Source organism: Enoplosus armatus, chromosome 9 (genome assembly GCF_043641665.1).
Source record: "Enoplosus armatus isolate fEnoArm2 chromosome 9, fEnoArm2.hap1, whole genome shotgun sequence".
Taxonomy (NCBI): Eukaryota; Metazoa; Chordata; class Actinopteri; order Centrarchiformes; family Enoplosidae; genus Enoplosus; species Enoplosus armatus.
The window spans coordinates 21944168-21957295 of NC_092188.1; the positions used below are offsets into that span (position 1 = coordinate 21944168).

The 13128-nt window shown below is 42.1% G+C and overlaps 1 protein-coding gene across 2 annotated transcripts in view; it reads left to right on the forward strand.

Annotated features, from left to right (window-relative positions):
• ubr5 (ubiquitin protein ligase E3 component n-recognin 5) overlaps positions 1-13128 on the forward strand; it is a 30237-nt gene that overhangs the window by 515 nt on the left and 16594 nt on the right. For both annotated transcript variants that reach the window (XM_070911579.1, XM_070911580.1), the window contains exons 2-23: positions 2909-2953; positions 3070-3151; positions 3675-3751; positions 5340-5459; positions 6103-6134; positions 6210-6367; positions 6472-6631; positions 6882-7031; positions 7869-8080; positions 8285-8401; positions 8521-8631; positions 8834-8988; positions 9629-9746; positions 9919-10103; positions 10269-10378; positions 10829-10941; positions 11107-11253; positions 11410-11521; positions 11643-11797; positions 11900-12097; positions 12367-12577; positions 12843-12969. In XM_070911579.1, coding sequence (XP_070767680.1) covers positions 2909-2953; positions 3070-3151; positions 3675-3751; positions 5340-5459; positions 6103-6134; positions 6210-6367; positions 6472-6631; positions 6882-7031; positions 7869-8080; positions 8285-8401; positions 8521-8631; positions 8834-8988; positions 9629-9746; positions 9919-10103; positions 10269-10378; positions 10829-10941; positions 11107-11253; positions 11410-11521; positions 11643-11797; positions 11900-12097; positions 12367-12577; positions 12843-12969 — 2895 coding nt within the window. The remainder of the gene's footprint in view (positions 1-2908; positions 2954-3069; positions 3152-3674; positions 3752-5339; positions 5460-6102; positions 6135-6209; positions 6368-6471; positions 6632-6881; positions 7032-7868; positions 8081-8284; positions 8402-8520; positions 8632-8833; positions 8989-9628; positions 9747-9918; positions 10104-10268; positions 10379-10828; positions 10942-11106; positions 11254-11409; positions 11522-11642; positions 11798-11899; positions 12098-12366; positions 12578-12842; positions 12970-13128) is intronic.

Here is a 13128-nt window from a genome sequence, read left to right on the forward strand (position 1 = left end):
ATTACATATGCACTCTTTTGACGTGTGTCACTGTTTGTTTTGTGGGCGTCTTGTTGATAATCATGATCAATGAAGTAGCTAACGTCAGCTAACTGGTAGCTAGCTGCTAATGCTAGCAAGCAAATTCGCTACCACGCTCTTGACAAAGCCAAATATTTTTGTTTCCATGTCTTTTGCGTCAGGGTATTTTTGAAAGCATAATGGCACAATTTGCTTGCTAACATCGCTGGAAATAATTGCCTAATTTGTCTGTTTTTTACATTGGGCACCGAGATAAATATCTAAAATATGCAGTGAAGCACAGTTGAGTTAGCAACATTGCATTCACATTAATCCTGTTATCTACTTTAGTAATGGGGGACAAGCGAAGGCTTATAAAGTGTGTATTATCGATGCTGGATTCCTCAGTGTTCACATGATCATACAACATTTTATTTCCTTTCACTGTTACCCAAATACTAAGTGGCAACAGCATACACGCACAGTTGATTCCAATTGCACATAATATTGTTAGTAGTGACATGCTGCTGGCATGCATCACACTGCGTTTAATGGGTCCCTTCTCGGAAAGTTCGAATCTTAAGAGATCATTAGTTAGTAGTAGTTGTAAGGAAGGTCCAAGATATTGTGTGTGACCTGTATTTTGGCAGAACATGTGATTTATGATAAATCTATTTTTATCACCCATTGAGATTGAACTGATTAATGAGCTGTTCTACTTAAAGACAAAGAGGTTGAGAAGTGTTTTTAGAATGACCTTGAGATTAAGAAGTGGATATAGGCTCAGAGTATTTGAAGGCTTTTTTTCCAGGTTGGTGTACTATCAAACTCTGGGGGACCAGCTTTGGTCTGACTGACAGGAAATCTCAGTTTACTCTGTTGGTTACCAAGCTTACTGAAAAAGCCTCTCAAGCATCTTGGTGGTATGGACCATCAGTTCCTTAAAGAGGTCATGGCTGTTTCATCCTCAGGCATGCATGCCATTGCATGCTACAGTCACCATGTGCTGTTGGGTGGCCCCCTCCTCTCTCTTCCCCATGAAGGAACTTGCAGTTGTCAAAGCAGATAAGTGCCTCTATCTGAAATAAAAAGGCTTGGTCCAGCTTGGCTCATTAGAAGCGCTTGTCTGGCATGAACATCCTGTCAGATTTCCTCAACCAATTGCCAGTGGTTTGTTTGACCTAGCTGAGATCTGCTTACATACATTAAATAAGCACAGTGTAATTTCAAATAGCATTCCCCTGTAGTGAGATGGATGTTTACAATGTTTTTTCTGTGCTTTAATGAAACTGTCTTAAATGGCTCTTTGAAGCAAGTAGACTTTGTGGTTGTGCTAGTGTGTTGCCATTTGTTTGACCGGTATGTTAGTGAACGACTGACCTGGATGTTTTGGGAATCATTTTCTCTTACCTTCCTGTAGTGTTTGGACTGATGCATGGGCTTTTAATGTGCGTCTGTATTGTGAGGAGACTAGCTTTACCATTTGTGTCTCACTCATTTGTACTTGCCACTGTGGGATTGTCGGCCTGTGTTGGATGTGAGTGTAGAAGGTTTGTCTTCAGGAAATAAATGTCCAATTTACCATTATTCATTGTTTACTGTCCAGATTTCCAAGGAACTGCAATGAACAGCCAGGCAATTAAATTATGTTCACCGCTTTGAAAATTGATAGAGGCAGACCATGTTAAAAGTTGACAGCAATCCTTGAATATATTGTGTTTGGTACATTACTAATTGAGACATTTGTGGCAGGCTTGACACTTGCTTTGCACTCGTAGCGAGGTGGGAGGAAATATTTTTGGTGGCAGGGGTTTGATAAGTAAAAGTCCAATTCATTTTCTACGTGGACAATGTTGGGGTTACTAGCAGATGGGATACTTCCATGGCATAGATGGGCATGAAACTCTCTGGAATGATTCATCAGTACAAAACTGAGACAGCCCTCTGAAAAAAACAATTGGTTAATTGATAAAAAGGCAAGGGGCCTTGCAGGGTGAAACATCCAATAACTGACCATACAATTCTGTTATTCTGATCTTTTTATAACTCTGGAAATACAGTGTTTATTGTTCACTTTAGAATTCTGGATTATGTTTGAATCAGTGCAGCAACTTGATCCTTAATGCAATGACAGTGCAAGTGCTTAAAATATGCTCTGGCTGGCATATTCTCCATAGCAAGAGCCACTGAAGCTCATGGGTACTAAAATATTTGGAGAAAAAATATTACCACCAAAATTGAAATTGTTATAACTGACGCCCAGAACAAAATACACTTTTGTATAGTTTGCTACTTTATTGAATTCAAGTTTCAACACTGGCATCATCAGATTCAAGTCTCACTCACTCAGGACTGACTGTGCTCTGATATCCTGTGTGATGACGGCTTGTGACACAGATGTTCACATGTTCAGCATCAGCAGCAAGCACACTGGCACATGCCACAACTGATGTTGAGTGCAAAATAATCCAAACTTGTATACCATTCTAATCTAGTCACCAGTGGCATCATTAATGTCCTGTGTAGATTTGTTAATGGTCTTTGTAGATTTGTTAATGTGGGACAGATGCTATGATGCACCCAATTTGCCTCATGTTTGTTTGGCAATTGTGTTCAACAGAATTTGTATAAGTGATTATACACTAAATTTTAGAAAAAAGATTTTTATGCTTTCTCAGATAAAGATGCACGGAAGTTGAAGCCATTTGAAATGCACCTAAATTGTCTGTATTAGGGTAAAATGTTGGCAGTTAATATGATGAAATCAACATGATTGATGTGTAATCAGTGGTTCATGTTTTAAAGTTTGTCTCTCAGCATTGCATATTTAATTGCATACAACAACTTGCATTTATTAGGTCTTAAACAGATCTTACTTGCATTAATATAGTCTTTATCTTCTTGTCAGGCTCCGTGAAGTCTCAGAGAAACTCAACAAATACAGCTATAACAGGTGAGTTTGTATCAACATTGTAGCTGCTTTGCTTAATTTGATCAGTTGTTGTAAACAGGATTGTGTTTATTTTCCTTTACATAGTCTCATCTGGCTTTTTTTCTTTTCCAATGCAGTCATCCACACCTTAGTCTGCTGGAGCAGGCCACCCTAAAACAGTGTGTCGTCGGTCCAAACCATGCCGGATTTCTCCTTGAGGTAATGCTAAAAGACATTACATCATTAGCATTAATCAAACATTTAGGGGTCTAGAGTGTATGTGTGTTTGCTGCCCACCAAAAACAGGTCAATATAATGGGAAGATTTCAATTCAAACTGAGTCACTACTGTCAAATGATCACTGACTTTGATATAAAACACCAGAGAATTCGCTTCTGTGTTACTCTCTGGTGCTGTAGAAATTGATTTGATAGATTAGATATGTTGTTTATGTACAGGACACCACCCCAATTATGCTAATCCAGTTTGAGCAGGGCTATAGACGCACTGAAGAGGCATGTAGTAATTGACCTCAGTTTGTTTATTTGTATGCGTATAGACACAGACTACCATATAGGCTCAGGTGTGAAAGGCAAAAGGTTGTTTTATGTTTGACTTGATCTAGTTTTTAATTCCTAATTTGATACATTGAACATGCCTATTACCATCTGATTTTTCCTCCTTTAGGAGTTTTCATTTGTCAAATGCGTGACTCTAAAAACCATGAATGCATCTCTTTTAGGATGGTCGTGTGTGCAGAATCAGCTTTGCTGTTCAGCCTGATCGCCTGGAGCTCAGCAAACCGGATGGCAGCGATGGGTGAGAGACTTCTTTATGATGGGATCTGTCCCGGAAACTGTTTTAGCTTTGGCACCGAGTTGGAAAACAGACTGCTTATGGAGATGTGTAGCACAAGATGCACTGAACATGCTCTGGCTTACCGATGGTGGTTGCTTTGATTTGAATTCGGCACTTGTTCTCCTTTTGGCTGAATATGAAGCATTTGAACATGGTTTCACTTCTAGAATAATACCCTGGCTCTTTGCTACAAAGATTTCCTTCTATCAGGAGTGATGCATATATCTGAATACATCAAATCTGTTCCCAAAAAGTCCTCCAACAGGCAGCTGTTGGAGTGGTTGATGCTTTGGTGTTGTGCTTAATATCTATTAAGTGTTTCTCACTATAGAGAGTTTCCCCCCCAAAGTTACATGCCTTCCAGGGACATATTTTGTTTTGCCAATGTAAAAATACTTCTGCCTTTATTCTAACCTTGACACCAAACAACCGACAGCAAGAAAGTTTCAAAATTGTTTTTGTAACTTTCTGAAAGCCAGTTGCTTTTATGGCTGTCCTACGTGTACGCTACTTAATAAAACCACTTTTTTTTACTAGCTGCTCTGTTTTGTTTTGGCTATGCGCACGTATTTTTGGAGAATGTCTCATTGATAGTTGTCGATATCCTGCCAGCAGAACAACATCCAACAGTGATTTCAGAGTTTTCAAGGCCCCTCTAGCTGCTAAATATGCATGTGAATCCGGCTGTAAAAGGCTGAGGAGCACCCCGTTCCAAACTATTCTGCAGAACACATGTTTTGTTCCATGCCGCAGAAGATGAGATGGTTTCAAATTTTAATAGCTTTTCAGTCAGCACCATTGTGGGCTGCTGTGAAGCCTACGGGAAAGAGTATGGCAGGTTGTCTTTGGCAAGTTTGTCAGCTTACTGAACAGGGCCTTAGATCCTCTGTGATTTTGAAACGTAACATAAGTTACAGATTGTGTCAGCTTGTTGACTGTTGGTTTGAATGTGCTGTTTCTCTGTATTGTATCTGAAGAATCTGAATCCCTGTTTCTGTATTCCTTTGCCCTCCGTTACCTTATGGTACTAAATGTGATTGTATTATTTTGTTGGAAAGTATCTAAATTCAATGTCACTGTAGTCTCTGTTTATATGAAACACTGGAAAAATTGTGATAATTTAGTTCCTTAGCCACAGCAATAGACCATTTATACTAACTGCCTACTTAAAAGACATTGGTTAAGAATACTGCAGTAAACTACTTTTGGTTAAACTTAGAAGGCATCCCACTATAAGAAATCTTGAAATAGGAGAAAGCAGTCGCAGCCCCAAAACCCCAAGAACTTTTAATAAAGGAAAGTCTTGAAGGAGGAATGAGTTGCAGCCAATTCAGATTCCCAAGGGTGTTGCCATGCTAGTCTCCAAAATACCCCCTCCTGTTTCATAGTATAATATTAAAAAGAAAAAGAATCCTGAACCAAGGGGTATAATTTAAGAAATACCTGGGGTAAATTTAGTTTCTGTTAACCCGGGTAATAAAAGAAAGTCTTTTGGTCCTGTGTGGGACTTCTGTAGGTTTGTAACTGATCTCCCATCTTTTGTTTCCAGTTCAAAGTTGAGCAGTGGTTCAGGGACAGGAAGGAGCTCCAGGCCAGGCAGGACTAGTGATCCGCCCTGGTTCCTGTCTGGCTCTGACACACTTGGCAGACTGGCAGGCAACACCCTTGGGTAAGTTGTGGCAGGGTTGACAGAGACAAACGGTCCTGCGAAAGCTCAGTGTTTTAGAGCATAGCACTGACGCTGCAGCGGGTTAAGGGGTGCATTCCCCACAGAACTTTAGGGTGCTGTAAAATGTAATGAATATATGTGTCCACAGAACGGCATACACCAAAAAGCATGGCCATGCTCATCGACTCTGCTAAATTTGCAGTATGCAGTCATTTTCTTAGTGCTTTTGTTATTGGTAACCACTGGAGAATTGATTCCCCCTTCAAAATGTAGTTGTTGTGGGTCCTGATATTGCAGTTGTGCAGAACTGAAAGAGCTGCAGAATAATCCTCTAAACTTGCACCCTTGCAGTTAAATGTTGAACTGAAATAAAACAATAGTGTAAATATCTAAAATATGTACATAATGCATTTGTTATACTATATCAAAGCTTTTTCTCTTACATAGTGATTAAATTAGGAAAATTGCCACCAGTTAATTTCTTCCCTTCTGTAAATGCTGCTGATGCAAACTGCTCTATCTCCGCTGTCACAAAGGCTGAATACCTTCCTACCCCGATGTGTGCGTGTTTTGAGTCTGCTGTTAGTCAGATGGTGTTTTTGGCAGTTGTGTCTGACCCATGGCCTTGCACTGTATGTAACAGGAGTCGCTGGAGCTCTGGTGTAAATGGAGGCAGTGGAGGAGGAGCAGGGGGAGGTGGAGCAGGAGGTGGCAGCAGTGGAGGAGGCGGGGGCGGAGGTGGAGGCGGAGGCGGAGGCACGTCGGGCAGGTCGTCAACAGCCGCCCGTGATTCCCGCCGACAGACCAGGGTGATCCGTACGGGAAGGGATCGTGGCTCTGGCCTTCTAGGTAGCCAGCCTCAGCCTGTCATACCAGCTTCTGTCATCCCCGAAGAACTTATTACTCAGGTACAAACTCCTCAGCATGTATTGGTATTGGTATCTTTGTGTCTGTGCAGTTACAAGTGAGCTTCAATAAAATGTTTTCTGTTGTCTTTGTACCTTTCCCCCAGGCCCAGGTAGTCCTTCAGGGGAAGTCCAGGAGTGTGATCATTAGGGAGCTCCAGAGGACCAACCTGGATGTCAACCTCGCCGTCAACAACCTGCTGAGCCGGGATGATGAAGATGGAGATGATGGAGACGACACGGCCAGCGAGTCCTACCTCCCTGGAGGTTTGTCCCAAAAAAAAAAAAAAAGAAAACAGAAAATAGGGACAGAAAGGACAATGGCTTATATAAAGTGATGTTATTGTGTTATTGAAGTGCAGGCTTAGCAGCAGTTCAACCCATTATAATACAAATAGGCTTGTAATACAGTATTTAATTATGATCATTGTCTAGACAGTATTTGCCAAATTCATGAAAAGAAAGTGTTTTTATATTTCTTAAACTTTGCATTCTTTTGTGCCTTTGTCCCATGCAGAGGACCTGATGTCCCTGTTGGACGCAGACATTCACTCAGCTCATCCCAGTGTGATTATTGATGCTGATGCCATGTTCTCTGAGGATATCAGCTACTTTGGCTACCCCTCTTTTAGACGCTCCTCACTGTCTCGCCTGGGATCCTCCAGAGGTAACTTAACAACTCGCCTCTGACTAGTAAAGGGAAGGCAGGGTGTTGGAGAGGCTTTGATGGCAACACTGGTGATGGCTTTTGTTTGTTGGGAAGGAGCTTTAAATAGCTTATTAAAGATAAGACAACACAGTAGACAAGTCGGGGGGGGGGGGAAAGCAAGGCAGTGTTTTTTTCAGTGTTTGTCTGGAGATGGATTGTAAGAAAATAACTTGCCAGTGGCTTAAGATTTGAATGACAAGCAAAGCAGTATTTTGACAAGACAACTGTAGGGCTAATGTAAAAGAAAACTAAACATTGTTTATAGTAGAGAAAATATTTTCATCTTTGCTAAATGTACACAGGTATAGGTTTTACACAAATTCATGTAAAATAAAATGGTTTTAGCTTGTTTGCTGGGACACTTTCAGTCTATTTAGCTTGATTTACAATATGGGTGTTTGGTGTTACAGGCTATAAATGTTTGGTGTTGTATGCTGCATGGCTGTAGATACTGTGAGCTCTCTGAGAAAGGCCCGCTAGGCCCACCTGTCTTAACAGGGACCCTTTAAGGCAGTCTATTCTAAAAACCTACCTAGCCCACTTTTAGCCCATATGCATGCTTTCTTTCTGTCTATTCACTCTTCTACCTCACATTTTTAACATATGAGCGCGCAAACTGACTCACCCACCAGTATAATTTAGACTCCCACTCAATCTTCAGTACTGCAATTTTGATTTGCATTATAGTGATTCTAAAGAATCTATCTTTCTCTCTCTATTAACAACTATGTTGACGGGTCTTTCCCAGAGAGTGGCTTACTTCTATCCCACTGGTGTGACCTTATTGCATACCAGTTCTCCTTCTTCCCTTAGAGCGCGACTCAGAGCTGTTGCGTGAGCGTGAGTCTGTGTTGAGGTTACGTGAGCGCCGGTGGCTGGATGGGGCCTCGTTCGACACGGAGCGAGGCTCCACCAGCCGTGAGGGCGAGCCCAGTTTGGACAAGAAGAGCATCCCGGTCCAGAGCCCTGTCTCCTTGGGAGAGGAGCTCCAGTGGTGGCCTGACAAGGTAATGTCTTTTTTAAAGAAACAGAAATACAAACCTTCGCTATGGCATTGCAAGTGGCGCTTTGATTTATTCTATGTCCTTTGATTATCTTGAGATGTCTCTACACCTTGATTGGAGTCCACTCGTCGCAATTTCAATTCATTGGACATTTAGAGTTCAGTTTTGCTTTACCTGACATTTATTGAGATCTTATATTCTTTCCAGGATGGTGTGAAGTTTGTGAGCATCGGAGCCATGTTCTCAGAGCTGGTGGCTGTCAGCTCCAAAGGAGAGCTTTATCAGTGGAAGTGGAGCGAACCTGAACCCTACAGGAATGCACAGGTGGAGAATTCAACCTATGTAAATGGAATTACCAAAACACTGTTCTGTATATGTATTTTTCACTGAAAACTGATAATATCACCAAATATTACTAACGTTTCTGTCATTTGTCCCATCAGAATCCTTCCATTCATCACCCACGTGTATCCTTCCTGGGCCTGGCCAATGAGAAGATCACCTTAATGTCTGCCAATAGCATCAGAGCCACTGTGGCTACAGAGACCAACAAGGTAGATTATGGTTGTTCCTCTCTACATAACATAACTCAGAACATATGTGCTCTGCTTTGACCACAGGATAAGTTCGTAACATTAAGATTGTGATTGAGTAAATACAGTGTTCTATAATTACTAGTCAGCTCTCCTAACATTGCACATATATATTTAATGAATTGTTCATTAACTTGTGTTTGTCTTTGTGTGTGCGGTATAGGTGGCAACCTGGGTGGACGACACACTGAGCACAGTGGCCTCTAAGCTGGAGCACAGTGCTCAGGCTTTCCCGGAGCTGCAGGGGGAGCGTATGGTGTCACTGCACTGCTGTGCGCTCTACACATGTGCACAGCTGGAGAATAGCCTCTACTGGTGGTGAGAAGAAAACATGTTTTTCCATGAAGCTACATTGAATGGGATTATAATTCTTTGTTTTTAACAATAACATCACCTGCGGAATGTCACCATAACATTGTTATCCTGCTAAGCGTAACGGCGTTCATCAAAGTCATACGCTAAGCAGTAGGCACATTTCTCTTTCACTGTTGTTGATAATTATCCGTAAATCAAGAGTTGCAATCTAAGCAAATTGTTGATGTTTTGCCATGTGCTGCACATTTTGTCATTACATTTATTAGGTGCTACAAGGCATGCCTATAGCTATTTTCATGTTATTCAAACATAGGAAGAGGACATAGCCAGAGAACAGACACCATACTTAACATGATTTAAGACCTTTTCTGAATTGTAACAGCCCCCTTGAAATGAAAATACACATTTTACACCAAGCAGCCCTTACTTCAAAGAACATGAAGCTGTTGTGACTGTCAGCAGTCTTCTGCCAAAATACACAATGGGGACCTGTAGCAACAATGCAAATCCTCCTTAAGACCTGACATTTAGCAAGGATTACGAAGTGATGCCTTAGTCGATACAAAGTGTGAACGGTATATGTCAAGGAAAGGTATGAATGTCAGGGACGTTTTGACACTTTGCTGCTTGCGCCTGTCTGCAGGGGTGTTGTGCCTTTTAGTCAACGGAAGAAGATGCTTGAAAAGGCCAGAGCCAAGAACAAAAAGCCAAAGTCCAGCGCTGGCATCTCCTCGATACCCAACATCACCGTGGGAACACAGGTGAGACAGAATTTTGAATTCTCATTGTTTTTGTCTGCTTGAGAGAATGTAATCTTTTATGACGGAGGCAGAGTAAGCTCCACTTCTGTTCTGAGACTTCCATGTTTGTCTTTAGACATTTGCTTCAAGAGTCCTGTATGAGCTCAATATCAGCCTTGTACTCCTTCCTTAGGTGTGCTTGAGGAATAACCCCCTCTACCATGCCGGTGCAGTGGCCTTTTCTGTCAGTGCTGGGATTCCCAAAGTGGGCGTCCTGTTGGAGTCTGTGTGGAACATGAACGATAGTTGCAGGTTCCAGCTGCGCTCACCAGAAAGCCTCAAGAACATGGACAAGACCACTAAGACCCAGGAAATCAAGTCAGTTTCTTTTTATGTTGAAGATCTGATTAGTCTTCCATAATTTTGTGTTGGTACACTTCATTTACAATTAGAAGACAGACTTTAGTCCATCTTGCTACAGAATGTAGCTAGGCTAGATATCGCAAGTAAAATTCATCTCACTATCTTGGTCTTGCCCCATAGGACGGAAAGCAAGCCGGAGCTGGTGAAGACTGAGATGGGTCCTCCTCCCTCCCCAGCGTCTACCTGCAGTGATACCTCTTCCATTGCTAGCAGTGCCTCACTGCCCTACAGTACGTCATCTTCTCTCTTGCTATCTCTCCCTCTTAACCTCTAGCTCTCTCTAAAACACTCCAGTCTTGACTTTCCTCTCTATCTCCCAGGCACAGAACCAATTTCTTCCTCACTCTGTGCTCTCATTAGTCCTTTGACTTTGAAACAGATGGTGCACAGGCTTTTATCAGCAAGTTTTTTTCCTCCTGCCTGTTTTCCTGTAAAGGAAGTATGACCAGCTCACAGTATATACTGTGGTGTATTTGGTTTCCTTTTTACCTCCCCTTATCATATGAACCATACGGCTTGCTGATTCGATAATTAATTTCCCCTGCATGGTCATAAGTATATTTTTGCTGTCTTAATCGGGAATATGATGCTAAGCCATTTGCCATTCCTCGATGTAAACAATAACCAAATGTGTTATTTGAATATTTTGTCTCTAAAAGTTAATGTCCTACCACTTGCAGAGCGAAGGCGTTCAACCCCGGCTCCCAAAGAGGAAGAGAAGGTGAACGAGGAGCAGTGGCCTCTCAGGGAGGTGGTGTTTGTGGAGGACGTTAAAAACGTCCCTGTTGGAAAGGTGGGTGCAAGATCAAAGTTTGCAAATGTAGTAATATCTTGGAATAATATGTAATGCGGGTGTTTGAGTCTCTGGCTACACCCTGATCCTGCTGTCAATCATGTGTTCCTGGCCTTTCTATGTCATGACGTCTGTTTCACAACTTGTTACCTTCATATGTCCCAGGTGCTTAAAGTGGATGGCGCGTATGTTGCGGTGAAGTTTCCAGGGACATCAAGCAGCATGAGCAACCAGAGCTCAGCTGCTCCCACTGACTCAGACCCGTCATCATTGTTGCAGGACTGCAGGCTCCTCAGAATAGATGAGTTGCAGGTATGGACATAAATTGATCTAATATTGCTTGTTTCCATCTCAGTATTTGGAGTTCAGAGTTAACATATCTGTCCAGGTGCTCGCATCTCTCCTCCTGACATTTGTATTTATTCATCTTTTGTCTCCTTCAATCTATCTTCAATCTATTACTCACAGGTGGTCAAAACTGGTGGGACTCCTAAAGTTCCTGATTGTTTTCAGCGCACTCCTAAAAAGCTCTGTATCCCAGAAAAAGCAGAGATTCTGGCTGTGAATGTTGACTCCAAAGGTGGGCCTTTGTCTGTGTTTCTGTATGTCAGTGTATGCTTAATCAGTTTGTTTAATATCTGTAGTTTAGTTTTTTTTGGAGATGAGTATCTCCAGCCCTTAAATATCTCTCCATCTTCCAGGAGTCCACGCAGTGCTGAAAACTGGCAACTGGGTTAGGTACTGTATCTTTGACCTGGCCACAGGCAAAGCTGAACAAGAGAATAACTTCCCCACTAGTAACCTGGCCTTCCTGGGGCAGAGTGAGCGCAATGTGGCTATCTTTACTGCAGGACAGGTGAGATAAATCTCCCATATTGGTGACATGTTTTGCACGTGACAGATCATAGAGAGCCTTACTAGATACAAATCTTAAATGTTGAAATCATTTTTCTTCCAGGAATCTCCCATCATCCTCCGAGATGGAAATGGCACAATCTACCCGATGGCCAAAGACTGCATGGGTGGAATTCGAGATCCTGATTGGTTGGACCTGCCACCTATAAACAGCCTGGGAATGGGGGTGCACTCTCTGGCCAATCTCCCCTCTAACTCCACAATTAAAAAGAAAGCTGCTATCATTATAATGGCTGTTGAGGTAAACACGACCTTTTTAAATACAATGTAAACAATTTACAAGTAGAACAAGTAGATGTGTTTAGTGTTGTTCTGTGCCTTTGAAACTCAGTTACAGCGTTACCTTGCAAAAAAACACCACCCCAACAGTTTGTGTGGTGGCTTCAATCACATTTATATACCCATGAATATGCACCAAAGAGCAATGCCGTCTGAGTCACAGTGAAACATCAAAGATATCCAAATGAGTGATACTAATCGGTACTCTGTCATCCTTTTTGTGTCTTTCAGAAACAGACGCTGATGCAGCATGTCCTGCGTTGTGACTACGAGGCATGTCGGCAGTACCTGGTGAACCTTGAGCAGGCTTTCTTGCTGGATCAGGGCAGCCAGGCCCTCGGAGCACTTCTGGATCATCGCTGTGATGGAAATCGCAACATCCTCCACGCCGCCGTCTCTGTCTGCTTCCCTGTTAGTAACAAGGAGACCAAAGAAGAGGAAGGTAAGCTGGCGTTTTAAACAATCTATGTCAGGATCTGTCTGAGAGCTAGAAGTAGTTTATCTTAATGTTCTGGTTACAATTAAATTTTTCTTTACAATGTTTAGTCCCCAATGTCCCAGTTTTGGCAATCTTTATTAGAAAAATGCAAAATGTGTAAGAACAATGCACAATTCTACTTTCAAGTCTGCTCAGCTGTATCAGTTTGATTGCCTGCTTCCCCAAGACTCTCTTCTCCACGATAAGTGGCCGTGCTGTTTCATTTCAGAAGCTGAAAGGTCGGAGAGAAACACATTTGCAGAGCGTCTGTCAGCTGTGGAGGCAATTGCCAATGCCATCTCTGTGGTTTCGAGCAACAGTTCTGGGAATAGGACTGGCTCCTCCAGCAGCAGAGGGTAAATAACTAGTTATACCGTTTCTGCGCTACACAGAATATATAAGGAAAAATAGTCTGTACAGAAAACTTTGAGGTGTCATTTAGAGTACACAAGGCTCCCTATAAGAAAGGAACAGCATCTCCAGTTGTATAAAAACACAAGCAATGTTGTTGATTT